Source organism: Grus americana, chromosome 14 (assembly GCF_028858705.1).
Source record: "Grus americana isolate bGruAme1 chromosome 14, bGruAme1.mat, whole genome shotgun sequence".
Taxonomy (NCBI): domain Eukaryota; kingdom Metazoa; phylum Chordata; class Aves; order Gruiformes; family Gruidae; genus Grus; species Grus americana.
The window spans coordinates 20,780,263-20,801,600 of NC_072865.1; the positions used below are offsets into that span (position 1 = coordinate 20,780,263).

The 21,338-nt window shown below is 54.8% G+C and overlaps 2 protein-coding genes across 2 annotated transcripts; both read right to left on the reverse strand.

The window, feature by feature from the left end:
- On the reverse strand, positions 1-3,405 carry LOC129212998 (protocadherin alpha-2-like). The gene is given in 4 exon segments (XM_054842269.1): positions 1-12; positions 655-822; positions 825-922; positions 925-3,405. Coding segments are annotated over 4 exon segments (2,739 nt in total). The 5' UTR covers positions 3,386-3,405.
- A 9,013-nt stretch (positions 3,406-12,418) lies between these two features.
- LOC129212999 (protocadherin alpha-3-like) lies at positions 12,419-15,839 on the reverse strand. The gene is given in 4 exon segments (XM_054842271.1): positions 12,419-12,430; positions 13,074-13,241; positions 13,244-13,341; positions 13,344-15,839. Coding segments are annotated over 4 exon segments (2,754 nt in total). The 5' UTR covers positions 15,820-15,839.
- Between the last annotated feature and the right edge of the window lie 5,499 nt (positions 15,840-21,338).

A 21,338-nucleotide genomic window follows, 5' to 3' on the forward strand; every position in this document is an offset into this window, starting at 1 on the left:
TCAATCCACAACCTGGGAGACAGGGGGAGCATGAAAAGAAAAAGACAGTTCCTGTTTCTAACACATGCCTTGGCTTGCACTCCTCTGCCCTAACACCATTCCAACAAGTACAACGTACATGGAAAAAGACCATAGGAAAAGTCCACACTGACTTCCCTACTTTCATAATAACCCTGTCAAGCGAGTGAAGCTCGGGAAATTATGCCAGGGTGTAAAGTCTTGGTTATCAGCTTGAATCACATCTCTTGCAGAGAAGAATCAAAGAAGAGGAGGACAGACTTCTCAACAGGAAATCACATCTGATACTGACTGTGGCTGGTGTGTGTAAAGATAGTAAGCAATAATATTTTATTTTTTTTAAAAAAACTTCTCAAGGCCAGGCGTGGGCGTTGAGCAAACTGCTCAAGTGATCGCCCACGGCAGGGGAGGTGGAACTGGATGAGCTTGAAGGTCCTTTCCACCCAAACCATCTATGATTCTATGAGAAATACTGTTTGGGGGACTGTCACCACCACGGCCTGCCTCTCTTCTACTCCTCCTGCAAGCTCGGGTACAACTGCTACATGCCAGCAAGCAACAGCCTCTCGAAAGCTAATGTCGTGGCACCTCGCATCGACATCGGCAGCGATTTAATTGCACCGCAGAACAACTCACAGCCAGAGCAGCAAACCTCCGCTGCGGACGGTAACTGCTGCTGGCTGCGGCAATACCTTTCGTGCTTTTTTCACCAAAGCAAGAGCAGGGCGGCCCCGGCAAGGACGCGAAGGCAGATGCAAAGGCGCCATTCAGATCCTTAAGCACCCGCCAAGCACCCACCGCCCGCACGCCCACGGGGGCCGAGCCCGGCTCCCACCACCGCCTGCCCAGGGCGCGGCCGAGAAGGGGGCGTCGGGCGAGGAAGGGCCGAGGAAAGGACGAGGAAGGGAGGGCCACTGACCGTGTCCAGCAGAGCGGGCGGCTCCGGCTGCGTCTCCTTCGCCGCGGGGCCGGGCGGCGGCGGCGGGAAGTTGGGGCTGAAAACCATCAGGTCGCTCTTGCCCGCGCCGTCCGCCACGCACAGGCTCCGGCTCTGGCGCTGCGAGTACGACCAGCTCCCCACTTCGCTGGCGCACACCAGCGTCGCCGGCCCGGGCCCCGACAGCACGGCCGCCCGCGGCGCCCACCGCGACGCCCCGTACAGCACCACCGCCAGCAGGAACAGGCTCGACACCGCGCAGATGGCCACCACCAGCCACACGTTCGTCGCCGACGCCGACGACGCGCCGCCCTCCGCCGGCCGCAGCCCCGCCCCCGACGACGACGACGAGCCCGCGGCCGCCAGCGCCGCCTCGGCGCCCTCCACCAGCGACACGCTCAGCGTGGCCGTGGCCGAGCGCGCCGGCTCCCCGTGGTCCCGCACCACGATCACCAGCCGCTGCCGCGGGCCGTCCGCCTCCTCCAGCGCCCGCGCCGTGCTCACCTCGCCGCTGTACAGCCCCACGCGGAACGGGCCCTTCCCCCGCGGCTCCCACAGCTCGTAGCGCAGCCACGCGTTGTAGCCCGAGTCCGCGTCCACCGCGCGGATCTTCGCCACCACCTGCCCCGCCGGCGCCCCCCACGCCGCCCACGCCCACAGCGCCCCCGAGACCGGCCCCGACGCCGCCGAGACCGGCGCCCCCACGCCCGGACCGCCGCCCGCAAGCGGCAGCAGCGCCGGCGCGTTGTCGTTCTCGTCCACCACGAAGAGCTGCACCGTGGCGTTGCCGCACAGCGGCGGCTCCCCCGCGTCCACCGCCCGCACCTCGAACTGCAGCACCTGCAGCTCCTCGTAGTCCAACGGCTGCAGCGCCCACAGCCGCCCGCTCTCCGCGTCCACCGACACGTAGCTCGACGCCGGCCGCCGCGCCACGCCCGACGACGCGCCCCCGACGACGCCCTCCGCCACCGAGTAGCTCACGCGACCGTTGCCCGCCTCGTCCGGGTCCCGCGCCCACAGCCGCGCCAGCTCCGCGCCCGCCGCGTTGTTCTCCCGCGCCAGCACCGTGTACACGGCCTGCGCGAACGACGGCGCGTTGTCGTTCACGTCCGACACCGGCACACGCACCCCGCGGCTGGCGCGCAGCGGCGGCGACCCGCCGTCCTCCGCCCGCACCTCCACCTCGTACTCCGACACCCGCTCCCGGTCCAGCGCCTCCCGCAGCACCAGCGAGTACGAGCCCGCGAACGTCGCCACCAGCCCGAACGGCGACGCCGGCCACACCGCGCAGCGCACCCGCCCGTTCGCCCCCGAGTCCCGGTCCGACACGCTCAGCAGCGCCACCACCGTCCCCGCCGCCGCGTCCTCCGGCACCGGCACCGACAGCGACGTCACCCACACCTCCGGCGCGTTGTCGTTCACGTCCAGCACCTCCAGCTCCACGCTGCTGTGACCGGACAAAGGGGGCGTCCCTTTGTCTCTCGCTTCGATCTCCAGGTCGTACGACTGAACGTCCTCGAAATCCAATTCACCGGCAGTGCGTATCTCCCCCGATTTTCTGTCCATTATGAACAAGTCCTGGACTTTGGTAGAAATCATGTTGCTAAAGAAATAATCTATCTCTCGATTAATTCCCTCATCTTTGTCTGACGCTGTTAGCTGGAGTAACACAGTTCCCGGGGCAGCATTTTCCGGCAGCTGCACTTTATACACCGACTGGTTGAACTGGGGCGCGTTGTCGTTCGCATCCAGCACCGAGATCACCAGCTCCACCGTGCCCGTCAGCGCCGGACGGCCCCCGTCACTCGCCGTCACCACCAAACGGTGCACAGCCATCGTCTCGCGGTCCAGAGCTTTCGTTAACAAGAGGACTAGTAACATCTTCTTTTCGTCTTTAGATTTCATTTCCAAACCGAAATGCTCGCTGGGGCTGAGTGTATAGGAGAGCTGCGCGTTGGCTCCGATATCCGCATCCGACGCGCCCTCCAGCGGGAACCGAGACCCGGGAGGAGAGTTCTCCGGTAAACTGAGGTTTTTGCGTGCGGCGGGGAAGAGCGGGGCGTTGTCGTTGATGTCCGTGACCTCCAGCTCCACGTGGAAGACGCGCAGCGGCCGCTCCACCAGCACCTCCAGGCGCAGGGCGCACGGCGCGCTCTTCCCGCACAGCTCCTCCCGGTCCAGCCGCGAGCTCACCACCAGCGCCCCGCTCGCCCCGCTCACCTCCACGCTCGCCCGACGGCCCTGCGCCACCAGACGCAGCCGACGCGCCTCCGGCTCGCCCGCCTCCAGGCCCAGGTCCTGCGCCAGCCGCCCCACCACCGTCCCGGCCTTGGCTTCCTCCGGCACCGAGTACCGCACCTGACCGCCGCCCAGCGCCCAGGCCGCCTGCAGCACCAGCACCCGCAACACGGGCCCCCAACACACGCCCATCGCCGCCGCCGCCGCCGACACCCGCCCGGGCCCCGCACGGCTCCCCGCCGCCGCACGCACGCACCCGCTCAACTGACCGCCCCGCCCCGCGCCGCGCCGCCCCCCCGCGCTCACAGCCGGGCTCTCCGCCGCACCGGGGCGGAGCCGCGGAGACGCTCACCGCCGTTTCTGAGCCTGCAGCGACACCGTGTGCTGCTCCGCCGGCTCACACGCTCCCCACCGTCCACCGCGCCTCCGCACCCGTCCTGCTCGTCTCCTCTCCCGCCTCCTCCTTCCCTTCCACTCTTTCTTGGCCTTCTTTATTTTCCTCTTCCCCTCCCCACTCCTTACGTCTTTTTCATTCCTTCCTTGCTTTGGGTTTCATAGATTCCTTCCCTTCTTCCTCCCTTTTCGTCGTCCTTATTCTTTCTTCATTTCACTTGCTTTTTTCTCTTCTCTTTTTCTACTGTCTTCTCTTCCTTCTTCTTGCTTTGTTTTCTTCTCTTTCCTCCTCTTTCTTCTTCCTTCTGTTCCTTCTCCTTTCCCTTCTTGCCCTGACGTGCCCCATTCTTTACTCCCCTTGCCCTTCTCTTTCCACCCTTCTCGCTTCTTTCCCCCCGCTCGCAGCTCCCCAGTCGCCTCCGGCCCCGCGGCGGACACCATCAAAGACGGAGCCATCGGCGCTAATTACGGGGCATCAGCGCCGGAGCGCGGGACTCTAACCAAGGGCGAGGCTGTTAGGGACCAGCTCCGCTCAGCGTCCAGACATAACGTCGGTGCGTGCTGGTTGTCTCGTCTATCCTCTTCCTTCTTTTCCTTCATTTCCTTCCTCTACTTCTCATTCTTTTCTTCTAGCATTCCTACTCCTCCTTCCGTCCTATTCCTCCTTCCTGGCTTGCTTTTCACTTGCATAGATTCCTTCCTTGCCTTTTTCCTTTCCTTCTGCGATTCTGATGCAAGATAATGTTGGTGCGACCTGGTCATCTCCTTTTTTCTCTTCTTTGTCCTCTTCCTTCCATCCTTAATTTCTTCCTTCCTTTCTTCCTCTCCCTCACCACCTTTCTCTGTAGAGTGATAGTGTCTCTGCATGCCAGTAAACTCATTTATCTTTTCTTCATTTCTTTACCTTCTCCCTATTCCTTCCTTTGTTCTTGTTTTCTTTCCCTCTATTCTTGCTTTCTTCCTTCTCTACTTTCTCTTCTTTCTCCCACTTCACTCTCGAAATGGAGCATGGACATGTCCTCTGGCAAGAGCTCTTTCCCCTTCCTCACCCCTTTACATCAAGCCTTGACCACTGTCCCTGAACACTGAGGATGCCGAGGTCCTCATCTCCATTCAGTGTACAAAGATAATGTCAGCGTGCGCTGGTAATCTCCTCTATTGTCTCTTCCTTCCTTCCTCTTCCTTTTTTCTTTCTTCCTTGCTTCGTTCTTCCTTGCATACAGTCCTTTTTTCCCCGTCTTCTCATCTCTTTCATTCTTTCCTCTCTTTATTTCCTGCTTATTTTTGTGGGTTTTTTCGCTCCTTTTTCTTTTTTGCTCTCCCTGTTTCTCTTCCTTACGTATTTTTATTTCTCTTTCCTCTTTCTCTTCCTTCTTCTTTTTTTGCCTCAGACCTGCCCTATCCTTGCCTCCCCTTCTCTTCTGCTTCCACCGCGTCTCCTCTCTTCTTTCTCTCCTTTACAAAAATACTTTCTGCATCTCCACACCACGCTCAACACAAAGCACCAACATGCCCTCTGGCAAAACCTCTCATTCCTCTTCCTTTCCACCTTCCAGCCATCCAGATGAGTAATAACCTTCCTGCTTTCCTCCAGCCTGTGCAAGACAGACAGACTGCCCCTCCACCTCCCCTCCCCTTCCCTGCCCTTCCTGAAGAAGACCACACTCTGCAGCCTCCAGGCCTCTCAAGGACCCAGCAAATAACAGAGCAAGGCAATCATGCAGCAAGGAACAGCTCTGCTGCATCACAAAAGAATCCACCACCCTCTGAAACACAGCCCCAGGCCCCGGGTACTTGGACATCCATGCAAACAGCCTCCAGAGAGTCCAAACAACACACGGGCGGGGGCGGGGGACTGTCTTTCTTTAGAGAAATCAAAGACCACCACGACAATCCACCAAGAAACCTGAAACAGCAGCGGGCAACCACACCTCCTGAGCACTCTTCATGTATCTCAATGAAGTGCTATTCTTCCAGTCTCAGTTTCCACCTGCACGTTGAACGACAAGCTCTTGCTTTCCCATTCTGGCAGGCATGCACTGCCAGAACAACACAGGGCATTAGTTCCCATGGAATACCTCTCACTCATTAGCAGGAGCCATGCATCATACAGCCAAACAAAAGCCAGGAAGCAAACACCATGACATTTTCACTGAGAACATCCCCTTGCCTCCCAACACACCCACTCCACGAACTGCACTGCGGTCCCTCCTCCATCCGTCCTTGCTGCCACCTTGGAGCAAAGGAACAAGAGCGGACACTGATGCTGTGCTGGTCCAAACCTACAGGCATTACAATCCCGGCAACATTCGGTTGATCCAACATGGAGATACCACGACTAAATAGGAATGGTTAGGTATGGGTGACTTACCTGTAGCATCACTGGTTGCTTCTTCAGAAAAGAAACATTTTCAGGACAGAAGAATTCCTTTTAAGGGACATTTTCCCTTAACATTACCAGAGAGTTCTGGGGTTGCCGGACAGAAAAAAAAAGACTCCCATTCCGCCAGACTTTGGAAACCATTGTGCAGTGCACTCCATGAGCTCTGACAGGTTTGGCACCCTGACCACTTCCGAGGGGAGGCTGTTCCAATGAATGACCACCCTCTCAGTGAAGAACCTTTTCCTAACATCCAGTCTAAACTTCCCCTGACGCAGCTTCCTACCATTTCCTTGTGTCCTATCAATGCTCACCAGAGACAGGAGGAGATCAGCACCTCCCCCTTGGCTGCACCCCTGGAGAACATTGTAGGCTGCAATGAGGTCACCCCTCAGCCTTCTCTTCTCCAAGCTCAACAAGCCAAGTGACCTCAGCTGCTCTTCATCACTCTTGCCCCTCAAGACCTTTCACCGTCTTGCTCACCCTACCTTGGACACGCTCTCATAGTTTGATCTCCTTCTTATATTCAGGCACACAAAACTGCACACAGCACTCAAGGAGGGGCTGCACTAGTGCAGTGCAGAGTGGGACAATCACCTCTCTCGAACAGCTAGCAAAGCTGTGTTTGATGCACCCCTGGACACAGTTGGCCCTTTGGGCTGCCAGGACACACTGTTGACTCCTTTTCAACTTCCCATCAACACAAAACCCCAGATCACTTTCCACAGGGCTGCTCTCCAGCCTCTCAATCCCCAGTTTCTATTGGGGGATTACCCCAGGATTACCCCGCAACAAGTGTAGAATCCAGCATTTGCTCTTGTTAAATTTCATATAGCTGGTGACTGCCCAGCTCTCTAGTCTATCCAGATCTCTCTGAAAGGCCTCTCTGTCCCCAATGGTGTCCACAGCTCCTCCGAATTTAGTATCATTGGACAATTTAATGTACATTCAATTGATACATACAGATGATTTATAGAAACAATAAAGAGCCCTGGCCCTACAATTGAGCCCTGTGGCATCCCACTGGTGACTGGCCGCCAGCCTGATCTAACCCCATTTACTTATGTGCCTCCAGCTGCAGCAGCAAGTCTCAAACCTGTTCAGAGTTGGCTGGGAGTTTATCATTCCCCCAGTCACGGTCTTCCAACACAGGGCTCCGCCGGTCCCAGGGCCCATCATTGGTGTTGATGAAGGTGGCATTAAACATCTCTGCTTTGTCTACGTCCCAATTTGTGAGGTGACCGACTTTATCAAGTAACGGACTGACACTAGCACTTATCCTCCTTTTACTGTTAACATATTTTAAAAAGCCCTTTTTGTTCTCCTTCACAGTGCTGGCCAGCTTGAAATCTCATCAAGCTTTGGCCACACGACTTGCAAACAGTTGCAAACAACGTCTCTGTAGTCCTCCCATGTCACTTGTCCTTGCTTCCAACGTCCATACAATTTCCTTTCTCAATTAAGTTCTAGAGGAAGATCCCTGCCTAGCCAACCCACCCTTCTACCCCACTTGCTTGACTCCCAACACTTTGGCATTGCCTGCTCCTGCGCTCTTAAGAGATGGCTCTTACAAAGTGACCAGTATCCATGGACCCAAACACTTTCAAAACCAGATTCCCAGGGGACCTCACCGACCACCCCCTTCAGCAGCCCAAAGTCTGCTCTCCCCACACCCAGGGCCAAAGTTTTGCTGGCAGTTCTTCTCCTGTGGCCAACAACTTGAAACTCAACTACTTCATGGGCACCGTGACCGAGACAGCCACCAATCACCACTTTACACACGACTACTTCTCTGTGTACAAACAACAAAGCCAGGAGGGCACCTTTTCTAGTCTGCTCCCTTAGTACCTGCACCAAGAAGTTATCTTCAACGTGCTGCAGGAATTTCCTGGACCTGCTTGTGTCTGCTGTATGATATTCCCAGCTAACCTCTGGGATGTTAAAATCACGCAAAAGGACACGGGCAGCTGATGTAGGGATATCCCTTAATTCCTTGTGGAATAATTCATTGGCGTGGTCATCCTGGCTGGGTGGTTGACAGTGGACTCCCACAACAACATCCGCCTTAGTTGCTTTTCCCTTAATCCTTACCCAGAGGTGCTCAACCGTGTCGTCGCCAACTGCAAGCTCCATACAATCCAAGTCCTCCCTTAAATACAGCACCACCACCCCACCTCACCTGACCTGCCTATCGCTCCACAAGAGCCTATAATCATCCATCACAGCACACCCGTCACAGGATCATCCCACCAGGTTTCATCAATGATATCATAGCTCTGGGACTGGGACAAAGCTTCTAGCTCCTCTTCTTCATTCCTCATGCTCCACACATTTGTACAGAGATGTTTCAAATGTGTTCCAGTGTACTCGGCACATCGTGGAGCACACTGAAGGATCTTGCTAGCACACCATGTCTTCTTATGACATCACTCATGGTCTTCCCAAGGATTTCAAATTCCCACACACAACTCTTCCCACTGCTCATGGTCACCCTTCACACCAAGAGATGGCCAGGCCCTACTCAGGGCCACTGCCGCATTCACCTCTAGGACATGACACCGTTACATTTCCAAACTCAAGGCTCAAGCCGACTTTTATAGACCCGTCCCATCAATGAGAGCACCACAAAAAACACACAGAGGTATCACACACACGGTGTCCAGCAGACTCACTGCAGCTGATCCTTCACGTTTGGCAATGCTTCAGCTATCTCAGATGGAAGTGTTACACACTGGAGAGCAGTACGCTTTCTAAAAGTGATGTCACGGCAGCTCCAATGGCAATGGCATTGGTTTCGTGCTGCGAGAGAACAACCCAAATTTCTATGAGCACAGAACTCTAATGGATGATATATACTGCATAGGACAATTTGATATGGGATTGGGTTTTTTGTTTGTTTTGGTGGTTTTTGTTATTTGGGGGTTTTAAATCACATTAAAAATGTCTGACGATTTTGTATGTTGTGCCGGCTGGTACAAATACTGAAAGAACATCAAAACAGGCCAGTGTACCTCATGCCACTTCTCTGGCAAGGAATACAAGTCTACTTTTCTGTCTCCTTTATCAAATTTTTCTCTAAATGACCACACCATGCTTCACATGAAGCTTGACATGAAGCACTGACACGCCCTTTGGCAAGAGCTCTCATTCCTCTTCCCTGGAAGGAAGGAACAACCTTCATGCTTTCCTCCAGTCTAGCCAAGATGGACAGACAGACTGCCCCTGCCCCTTCCCTTCATGAAGAAGACCACAATCTGAGAGTGCCACTCCAAGTGCCCCAGGTACTTGGACATCCATGCAAACAGCCTCAAAGATGCCAAGCAAGGCAGGGGAGTCTTTCCTTCGGAAACTCAAACCCATCACAGATGGTATGACAATCCTCCAAGAAGGCTGAAAAGGCACCAAGCAACTACAGCTCCACTGCAGAGACAGAGCACTCTTCATATACCTTGATGAAGAGCTATGTCAAGAGCTATGAAGATGCTGAATGTCAAGCTCTTGCTTTCCCATTCTGGTAGGCATGGACTGCCAAAATAACACACCAAGAACCTTCTTACCAAGGGATTTAGCCCCCTTGGAATACCTCCCCATCATTACCATCATCCACATGCCACATAGTGAAACAAAAGCCACAAAGGAAACACCACAACATTTTTTTAATGAGAACATCTCCTCGGTGACCAACACATCCAGGCAAAGAAATGCATTGGGGTTCCTCCTCCATCTGTCCTTGCTACCACCTGCTCACGCTGTGCCTGGAAGTGACAAGAAAGGAACGAGAGCAGGCAGTGGTGCTGTGCTGGTCCAAACCTACAGGCATTACAATCCAGGCAACATTCTAAATGCTAATTCCTAAACAGGAACAAAAGTACATCTGTCTCGCAAACACATCCACTTTATGTCTGAAGCGACTTGCCTGCAGCATCACTGGTTGCTTCTGCAGAATAAGAAATATTTTCAAGACAGGAAAACTGGTTTTCAAGGATAAAAAGTGCTTCTGGGGAAGCTGGACAGAAAAAAATTACTCATGTTCTGTAAAAACTGGACAGTGCATAGTGCCCTTTATGCCTCACAGGGGAAGTACGAAGGAGACTTGAAAGCTGAGGACTTTTTTTTAACATCAAACTCGGCTCCAGAGAGTGGAAAAGCCATCCCCCACAACAATGGGAAAGCACCCAAACATCTGCCACCTGACAGCTGCCAAAATTCAGCAGCCTGCCTCTCATCCACTGTTACCAACACATTGACAATGTGAGACAAGGCAAAACCAAAAGGGTGGGAGGTTTTGGTGAGAGGAGAGAAGAAAACCAAAGTGATGCTCTTCCGCTGTATTGAAATGCAAGGTTGGCCAACATCTTGGATGCAGACAGTACTCCTTCCCCTGCCTGGCAAGAGTAAGAGCACAGAGGGAACCAAAGAGAGTTTCAGAGAAGGCTGGCAGCACGATCCAAACGTTGAAAAGCTTCTGTGTGACCAACAACATCCCACGTCAAAACCAAGTGATTAAAGTCACACGTGGTAGATGTCTGCACAAGCAGAAATACTACAAAGAACAACAGCACCCTGAGATATGCTGAACTTCTGGAGGTCCCGAGAGGATCGCGGGAAAGTAGCCCTGTGCGCTGGGCCTCTTCTCAAGGTTGTCTGCTGGCATGCCCTATCCCACGCCATGGGAAATGGCATCTCCACAGCTAAGCAGACATTCTCCACTTCTTCCCCAATGACACAGGCCATGTTCTACCCAGCATCTCCATTTCCATCTGACAAGACTGTCCCCCGCTCAAGAGTCACCCTCTCCATGACACACGCCCAGGCCATACTCAGCACCACTCACACGATCACTGCCACAAGACCCAGACATTGCTCCAACACAGTAACATGCTCCAGCTCTAAACTCGGTTCTAAGCATGACCCAGGCCTTTGCACATCCTCACCTTCCCACACGATTCGAACAAAGAACATATGGAGGGCTGCAAAGCCACACAGTGTCTGGCAGAATCTTCCCAGATGCATGAACTTCACCCTGAATCCTTTTGCCTTTTCGGGAATCTCAAATGGAAACACCACAGAGCTGTGCATTAGTGCTTTCAAAGATTCTTTGATTAGAGCTGTGGCAGCTCTGGTCCCGGTCCACAAGCAATTTATTCTTGGAGAGAACCACACCAAACGCTGAAGCAAAGGGCACGCACAATATCAATTGGGTGGGAGAATTTATATCGTAGAACACCTGAGCTGGGCTACTGTGCAGGGCTTGGCATGTACATGCACCTATCAGAATGAGTTAACACTGACAAGAGGACACAGCATCTCTACTGAGGCCACCTGTGCAAGCGCACAAGTAGGGGAAGTCGGGCACCCAAAGGTCACACCCTCCTCCTTACCTCCCCTGACAAATCCTGCCTGAGGAGGATCAAGAAACCATCATGGCAACATCAGTGGCTGCGGAAACTGCTGCAGACGCCCACCACAACATAAGGACAGCAGGATGAAGCTCTACCCGCCCACACCACCTTTCCCAAAACAGCAGTGAAGATGTTCATCAGACAGTATTCCACAGTCCGCATGTCACCCCTTCTTTCCAACACATCGCCTACGTCAGGAACGCAGCAACACAATGGACGAGATATTCATAACCTCAGACAACGCTCTGGGCATTTCAATATAACACACTATCTCAAGATCCAGAAGGCCTCCAAATCCAGACACTTGCAGCCTGAGGAAGGAGCCAGGGCAAGAACACTCCATGCCCATCCTGCCTCATGCTTTCCTCTAGGCATCCTCTATTCCCCACTCCCAGACATGTGTTCTCAAGACAAGCACATCATCTCCCATGCTGGTCTTCTTGGGACATGGCCCATGGTCTCTTCAAGGATTTCCACTTCCCACAGACAACTCTTCCCACTGATCAAGGTCACCCTTCACATCAGGTAATGGCCAGGCGACTGCCACATTCACCTCTGCGACATGCCCGTTTCCTTTCCTACGTCAAGGCTCAGTCTGACTTTTCTTACCCTTCCTATCAACGAGAGCACCACAAAAAACACACAGAGGTATCACACACACGGTGCCCCCCAGACTCACTGCACCTGACCCTTCACATTTGACAAAGCTTCAGCTACCTCAGATGGCAATGTGGCACACCTGGGAGCAAGACTCTTTCTGAAGGTGATGCCAGGACAGCTCTAAACAGCAATGGAATTGATTTCATACTCTCAGGGAAAAAACAACATGTTGATGAGCACAGCACTGTCATGCATGATACCAACTGTGTCGGAGAAGTTGACTGGGTTTTGTTAGGGAGGGGCAGTTATTTGGTTTTGAGTTTCTTGATTGTTTGTTTTCAATAAAAAAAGATTTCCAGGGCTTTTGAAATCATGTGGCTGTTGACACAAACAGTGAAAGGGCATCAAAACAGGCCAACATATTTCACGCTACTTCTCTGGCCAGGAACATCAATCCACAACCTGGGAGACAGGGGGAGCATGAAAAGAAGACGACATTTCCTGTTTCTAACACATGCCTTGGCTTGCACTCCTCTGCCCTAACACCATTCCAACAAGTACAACGTACATGGAAAAAGACCATAGGAAAAGTCCACACTGACTTCCCTACTTTCATAATAACCCTGTCAAGCGAGTGAAGCTCGGGAAATTATGCCAGGGTGTAAAGTCTTGGTTATCAGCTTGAATCACATCTCTTGCAGAGAAGAATCAAAGAAGAGGAGGACAGACTTCTCAACAGGAAATCACATCTGATACTGACTGTGGCTGGTGTGTGTAAAGATAGTAAGCAATAATATTTTATTTTTTAAAAAAAAAACTTGCCAAGGCCAGGCGTGGGTGTTGAGCAAACTGCTCAAGTGTTCGCCCACGGCAGGGGAGGTGGAACTGGATGAGCTTGAAGGTCCTTTCCACCCAAACCATCTATGATTCTATGAGAAATACTGTTTGGGGGACTGTCACCACCACAGCCTGCCTGTCGTCTTCTCCTCCTGCAAGCTCGGGTACAACTGCTACATGCCAGCAAGCAACAGCCTCTCGAAAGCTAATGTCGTGGCACCTCGCATCGACATCGGCAGCGATTTAATTGCACCGCAGAACAACTCACAGCCAGAGCAGCAAACCTCCGCTGCGGACGGTAACTGCTGCTGGCTGCGGCAATACCTTTCGTGCTTTTTTCACCAAAGCAAGAGCAGGGCGGCCCCGGCAAGGACGCGAAGGCAGATGCAAAGGCGCCATTCAGATCCTTAAGCACCCGCCAAGCACCCACCGCCCGCACGCCCACGGGGGCCGAGCCCGGCTCCCACCACCGCCTGCCCAGGGCGCGGCCGAGAAGGGGGCGTCGGGCGAGAAAGGGCCGAGGAAGGGCCGAGGAAGGGAGGGCCACTGACCGTGTCCAGCAGAGCGGGCGGCTCCGGCTGCGTCTCCTTCGCCGCGGGGCCGGGCGGCGGCGGCGGGAAGTTGGGGCTGAAAACCATCAGGTCGCTCTTGCCCGCGCCGTCCGCCACGCACAGGCTCCGGCTCTGGCGCTGCGAGTACGACCAGCTCCCCACTTCGCTGGCGCACACCAGCGTCGCCGGCCCGGGCCCCGACAGCACGGCCGCCCGCGGCGCCCACCGCGACGCCCCGTACAGCACCACCGCCAGCAGGAACAGGCTCGACACCGCGCAGATGGCCACCACCAGCCACACGTTCGTCGCCGACGCCGACGACGCGCCGCCCTCCGCCGGCCGCAGCCCCGCCCCCGACAACGACGACGACGACGACGACGACGAGCCCGCGGCCGCCAGCGCCGCCTCGGCGCCCTCCACCAGCGACACGCTCAGCGTGGCCGTGGCCGAGCGCGCCGGCTCCCCGTGGTCCCGCACCACGATCACCAGCCGCTGCCGCGGGCCGTCCGCCTCCTCCAGCGCCCGCGCCGTGCTCACCTCGCCGCTGTACAGCCCCACGCGGAACGGGCCCTTCCCCCGCGGCTCCCACAGCTCGTAGCGCAGCCACGCGTTGTAGCCCGAGTCCGCGTCCACCGCGCGGATCTTCGCCACCACCTGCCCCGCCGGCGCCCCCCACGCCGCCCACGCCCACAGCGCCCCCGAGCCCGGCCCCGGCGCCGCCGAGACCGGCGCCCCCACGCCCGGACCGCCGCCCGCAAGCGGCAGCAGCGCCGGCGCGTTGTCGTTCTCGTCCACCACGAAGAGCTGCACCGTGGCGTTGCCGCACAGCGGCGGCTCCCCCGCGTCCACCGCCCGCACCTCGAACTGCAGCACCTGCAGCTCCTCGTAGTCCAACGGCTGCAGCGCCCACAGCCGCCCGCTCTCCGCGTCCACCGACACGTAGCTCGACGCCGGCCGCCGCGCCACGCCCGACGACGCGCCCCCGACGACGCCCTCCGCCACCGAGTAGCTCACGCGACCGTTGCCCGCCTCGTCCGGGTCCCGCGCCCACAGCCGCGCCAGCTCCGCGCCCGCCGCGTTGTTCTCCCGCGCCAGCACCGTGTACACGGCCTGCGCGAACGACGGCGCGTTGTCGTTCACGTCCGACACCGGCACACGCACCCCGCGGCTGGCGCGCAGCGGCGGCGACCCGCCGTCCTCCGCCCGCACCTCCACCTCGTACTCCGACACCCGCTCCCGGTCCAGCGCCTCCCGCAGCACCAGCGAGTACGAGCCCGCGAACGTCGCCACCAGCCCGAACGGCGACGCCGGCCACACCGCGCAGCGCACCCGCCCGTTCGCCCCCGAGTCCCGGTCCGACACGCTCAGCAGCGCCACCACCGTCCCCGCCGCCGCGTCCTCCGGCACCGGCACCGACAGCGACGTCACCCACACCTCCGGCGCGTTGTCGTTCACGTCCAGCACCACCACCACCAAGCTGCAGTGACCCGACAAAGGGGGCGTCCCTTTGTCTCTCGCTTCGATTTGTAACTCGTGTAAACGAACGTCTTCAAAGTCCAGGGCGCCCCTCAGTCTGATCTCGCCCGTCTTGGGATCAATGGCGAACAGATCTCTGTTACCAGCAGGAACCGAACTGATGATGCTGTAAGAAAACTCCTTATTAAGACCCTCGTCCGGGTCCGTGGCGTTCACCCGCGCCACCAGCGTCCCCTCTGCAGCGCTCTCCAGCAGCTGCACTTTATACACCGACTGGTTGAACTGGGGCGCGTTGTCGTTCGCATCCAGCACCGAGATCACCAGCTCCACCGTGCCCGTCAGCGCCGGACGGCCCCCGTCACTCGCCGTCACCACCAAACGGTGCACAGCCATCGTCTCGCGGTCCAGAGCTTTCGTGAGCACCAAAAACAGAGATTTTAGATTTTCATCAGAAGATTTAACATCGAGCGTAAAATGCTCGCTCGGGCTGAGTGTATAGGAGAGCTGCGCGTTGGCTCCGATATCCGCATCCGACGCGCCCTCCAGCGGGAACCGAGACCCGGGAGGAGAGTTCTCCGATAAACTGAGGTTTTTGCGTGCGGCGGGGAAGAGCGGGGCGTTGTCGTTGATGTCCGTGACCTCCAGCTCCACGTGGAAGACGCGCAGCGGCCGCTCCACCAGCACCTCCAGGCGCAGGGCGCACGGCGCGCTCTTCCCGCACAGCTCCTCCCGGTCCAGCCGCGAGCTCACCACCAGCGCCCCGCTCGCCCCGCTCACCTCCACGCTCGCCCGACGGCCCTGCGCCACCAGACGCAGCCGACGCGCCTCCGGCTCGCCCGCCTCCAGGCCCAGGTCCTGCGCCAGCCGCCCCACCACCGTCCCGGCCTTGGCTTCCTCCGGCACCGAGTACCGCACCTGACCGCCGCCCAGCGCCCAGGCCGCCTGCAGCACCAGCACCCGCAACACGGGCCCCCAACACACGCCCATCGCCGCCGCCGCCGCCGACACCCGCCCGGGCCCCGCACGGCTCCCCGCCGCCGCACGCACGCACCCGCTCAACTGACCGCCCCGCCCCGCGCCGCGCCGCCCCCCCGCGCTCACAGCCGGGCTCTCCGCCGCACCGGGGCGGAGCCGCGGAGACAATCACCGCCGTTTCTGAGCCTGCAGCGACACCGTGTGCTGCTCCGCCGGCTCACACGCTCCCCACCGTCCACCGCGCCTCCGCACCCGTCCTGCTCGTCTCCTCTCCCGTCTCCTCCTTCCCTTCCACTCTTTCTTGGCCTTCTTTATTTTCCTCTTCCCCTCCCCACTCCTTACGTCTTTTTCATTCCTTCCTTGCTTTGGGTTTCATAGATTCCTTCCCTTCTTCCTCCCTTTTCGTCGTCCTTATTCTTTCTTCATTTCACTTGCTTTTTTCTCTTCTCTTTTTCTACTGTCTTCTCTTCCTTCTTCTTGCTTTGTTTTCTTCTCTTTCCTCCTCTTTCTTCTTCCTTCTGTTCCTTCTCCTTTCCCTTCTTGCCCTGACGTGCCCCATTCTTTACTCCCCTTGCCCTTCTCTTTCCACCCTTCTCGCTTCTTTCCCCCCGCTCGCAGCTCCCCAGTCGCCTCCGGCCCCGCGGCGGACACCATCAAAGACGGAGCCATCGGCGCTAATTACGGGGCATCAGCGCCGCAGCGCGGGACTCTAACCAAGGGCGAGGCTGTTAGGGACCAGCTCCGCTCAGCGTCCAGACATAACGTCGGTGCGTGCTGGTTGTCTCGTCTATCCTCTTCCTTCTTTTCCTTCATTTCCTTCCTCTACTTCTCATTCTTTTCTTCTAGCATTCCTACTCCTCCTTCCGTCCTATTCCTCCTTCCTGGCTTGCTTTTCACTTGCATAGATTCCTTCCTTGCCTTTTTCCTTTCCTTCTGCGATTCTGATGCAAGATAATGTTGGTGCGACCTGGTCATCTCCTTTTTTCTCTTCTTTGTCCTCTTCCTTCCATCCTTAATTTCTTCCTTCCTTTCTTCCTCTCCCTCACCACCTTTCTCTGTAGAGTGATAGTGTCTCTGCATGCCAGTAAACTCATTTATCTTTTCTTCATTTCTTTACCTTCTCCCTATTCCTTCCTTTGTTCTTGTTTTCTTTCCCTCTATTCTTGCTTTCTTCCTTCTCTACTTTCTCTTCTTTCTCCCACTTCACTCTCGAAATGGAGCATGGACATGTCCTCTGGCAAGAGCTCTTTCCCCTTCCTCACCCCTTTACATCAAGCCTTGACCACTGTCCCTGAACACTGAGGATGCCGAGGTCCTCATCTCCATTCAGTGTACAAAGATAATGTCAGCGCGTGCTGGTAATCTCCTCTATTGTCTCTTCCTTCCTTCCTCTTCCTTTTTTCTTTCTTCCTTGCTTCGTTCTTCCTTGCATACAGTCCTTTTTTCCCCGTCTTCTCATCTCTTTCATTCTTTCCTCTCTTTATTTCCTGCTTATTTTTGTGGGTTTTTTCACTCCTTTTTCTTTTTTGCTCTCCCTGTTTCTCTTCCTTACGTATTTTTATTTCTCTTTCCTCTTTCTCTTCCTTCTTCTTTTTTTGCCTCAGACCTGCCCTATCCTTGCCTCCCCTTCTCTTCTGCTTCCACCGCGTCTCCTCTCTTCTTTCTCTCCTTTACAAAAATACTTTCTGCATTTCCACACCACGCTCAACACAAAGCACCAACATGCCCTCTGGCAAAACCTCTCATTCCTCTTCCTTTCCACCTTCCAGCCATCCAGATGAGTAATAACCTTCCTGCTTTCCTCCAGCCTGTGCAAGACAGACAGACTGCCCCTCCACCTCCCCTCCCCTTCCCTGCCCTTCCTGAAGAAGACCACACTCTGCAGCCTCCAGGCCTCTCAAGGACCCAGCAAATAACAGAGCAAGGCAATCATGCAGCAAGGAACAGCTCTGCTGCATCACAAAAGAATCCACCACCCTCTGAAACACAGCCCCAGGCCCCGGGTACTTGGACATCCATGCAAACAGCCTCCAGAGAGTCCAAACAACACACGGGCGGGGGCGGGGGGCTGTCTTTCTTTAGAGAAATCAAAGACCACCACGACAATCCACCAAGAAACCTGAAACAGCAGCGGGCAACCACACCTCCTGAGCACTCTTCATGTATCTCAATGAAGTGCTATTCTTCCAGTCTCAGTTTCCACCTGCACGTTGAACGACAAGCTCTTGCTTTCCCATTCTGGCAGGCATGCACTGCCAGAACAACACAGGGCATTAGTTCCCATGGAATACCTCTCACTCATTAGCAGGAGCCATGCATCATACAGCCAAACAAAAGCCAGGAAGCAAACACCATGACATTTTCACTGAGAACATCCCCTTGCCTCCCAACACACCCACTCCACGAACTGCACTGCGGTCCCTCCTCCATCCGTCCTTGCTGCCACCTTGCAGCAAAGGAACAAGAGCGGACACTGATGCTGTGCTGGTCCAAACCTACAGGCATTACAATCCCGGCAACATTCGGTTGATCCAACATGGAGATACCACGACTAAATAGGAATGGTTAGGTATGGGTGACTTACCTGTAGCATCACTGGTTGCTTCTTCAGAAAAGAAACATTTTCAGGACAGAAGAATTCCTTTTAAGGGACATTTTCCCTTAACATTACCAGAGAGTTCTGGGGTTGCCGGACAGAAAAAAAAAGACTCCCATTCCGCCAGACTTTGGAAACCATTGTACAGTGCACTCCTACCATTTCCTTGTGTCCTACCAATGCTCACCAGAGACAGGAGGAGATCAGCACCTCCCCCTTGGCTGCACCCCTGGAGAACATTGTAGGCTGCAATGAGGTCACCCCTCAGCCTTCTCTTCTCCAAGCTCAACAAGCCAAGTGACCTCAGCTGCTCTTCATCACTCTTGCCCCTCAAGACCTTTCACCGTCTTGCTCACCCTACCTTGGACACGCTCTCATAGTTTGATCTCCTTCTTATATTCAGGCACACAAAACTGCACACAGCACTCAAGGAGGGGCTGCACTAGTGCAGTGCAGAGTGGGACAATCACCTCTCTCGAACAGCTAGCAAAGCTGTGTTTGACGCACCCCTGGACACAGTTGGCCCTTTGGGCTGCCAGGACACACTGTTGACTCCTTTTCAACTTCCCATCAACACAAAACCCCAGATCACTTTCCACAGGGCTGCTCTCCAGCCTCTCAATCCCCAGTTTCTATTGGGGGATTACCCCAGGATTACCCCGCAACAAGTGTAGAATCCAGCATTTGCTCTTGTTAAATTTCATATAGCTGGTGACTGCCCAGCTCTCTAGTCTATCCAGATCTCTCTGAAAGGCCTCTCTGTCCCCAATGGTGTCCACAGCTCCTCCGAATTTAGTATCATTGGACAATTTAATGTACATTCAATTGATACATACAGATGATTTATAGAAACAATAAAGAGCCCTGGCCCTACAATTGAGCCCTGTGGCATCCCACTGGTGACTGGCCGCCAGCCTGATCTAACCCCATTTACTTATGTGCCTCCAGCTGCAGCAGCAAGTCTCAAACCTGTTCAGAGTTGGCTGGGAGTTTATCATTCCCCCAGTCACGGTCTTCCAACACAGGGCTCCGCCGGTCCCAGGGCCCATCATTGGTGTTGATGAAGGTGGCATTAAACATCTCTGCTTTGTCTACGTCCCAATTTGTGAGGTGACCGACTTTATCAAGTAACAGACTGACACTAGCACTTATCCTCCTTTTACTGTTAACATATTTTAAAAAGCCCTTTTTGTTCTCCTTCACAGTGCTGGCCAGCTTGAAATCTCATCAAGCTTTGGCCACACGACTTGCAAACAGTTGCAAACAACGTCTCTGTAGTCCTCCCATGTCACTTGTCCTTGCTTCCAACGTCCATACAATTTCCTTTCTCAATTAAGTTCTAGAGGAAGATCCCTGCCTAGCCAACCCACCCTTCTACCCCACTTGCTTGACTCCCAACACTTTGGCATTGCCTGCTCCTGCGCTCTTAAGAGATGGCTCTTACAAAGTGACCAGTATCCATGGACCCAAACACTTTCAAAACCAGATTCCCAGGGGACCTCACCGACCACCCCCTTCAGCAGCCCAAAGTCTGCTCTCCCCACACCCAGGGCCAAAGTTTTGCATGCAGTTCTTCTCCTGTGGCCAACAACTTGAAACTCAACTACTTCATGGGCACCGTGACCGAGACAGCCACCAATCACCACTTTACACACGACTACTTCTCTGTGTACAAACAACAAAGCCAGGAGGGCACCTTTTCTAGTCTGCTCCCTTAGTACCTGCACCAAGAAGTTATCTTCAACGTGCTGCAGGAATTTCCTGGACCTGCTTGTGTCTGCTGTATGATATTCCCAGCTAACCTCTGGGATGTTAAAATCACGCAAAAGGACACGGGCAGCTGATGTAGGGATATCCCTTAATTCCTTGTGGAATAATTCATTGGCGTGGTCATCCTGGCTGGGTGGTTGACAGTGGACTCCCACAACAACATCCGCCTTAGTTGCTTTTCCCTTAATCCTTACCCAGAGGTGCTCAACCGTGTCGTCGCCAACTGCAAGCTCCATACAATCCAAGTCCTCCCTTAAATACAGCACCACCACCCCACCTCACCTGACCTGCCTATCGCTCCACAAGAGCCTATAATCATCCATCACAGCACACCCATCACAGGATCATCCCACCAGGTTTCATCAATGATATCATAGCTCTGGGACTGGGACAAAGCTTCTAGCTCCTCTTCTTCATTCCTCATGCTCCACACATTTGTACAGAGATGTTTCAAATGTGTTCCAGTGTACTCGGCACATCGTGGAGCACACTGAAGGATCTTGCTAGCACACCATGTCTTCTTATGACATCACTCATGGTCTTCCCAAGGATTTCAAATTCCCACACACAACTCTTCCCACTGCTCATGGTCACCCTTCACACCAAGAGATGGCCAGGCCCTACTCAGGGCCACTGCCGCATTCACCTCTAGGACATGACACCGTTACATTTCCAAACTCAAGGCTCAAGCCGACTTTTATAGACCCGTCCCATCAATGAGAGCACCACAAAAAACACACAGAGGTATCACACACACGGTGTCCAGCAGACTCACTGCAGCTGATCCTTCACGTTTGGCAATGCTTCAGCTATCTCAGATGGAAGTGTTACACACTGGAGAGCAGTACGCTTTCTAAAAGTGATGTCACGGCAGCTCCAATGGCAATGGCATTGGTTTCGTGCTGCGAGAGAACAACCCAAATTTCTATGAGCACAGAACTCTAATGGATGATATATACTGCATAGGACAATTTGATATGGGATTGGGTTTTTTGTTTGTTTTGGTGGTTTTTGTTATTTGGGGGTTTTAAATCACATTAAAAATGTCTGACGATTTTGTATGTTGTGCCGGCTGGTACAAATACTGAAAGAACATCAAAACAGGCCAGTGTACCTCATGCCACTTCTCTGGCAAGGAATACAAGTCTACTTTTCTGTCTCCTTT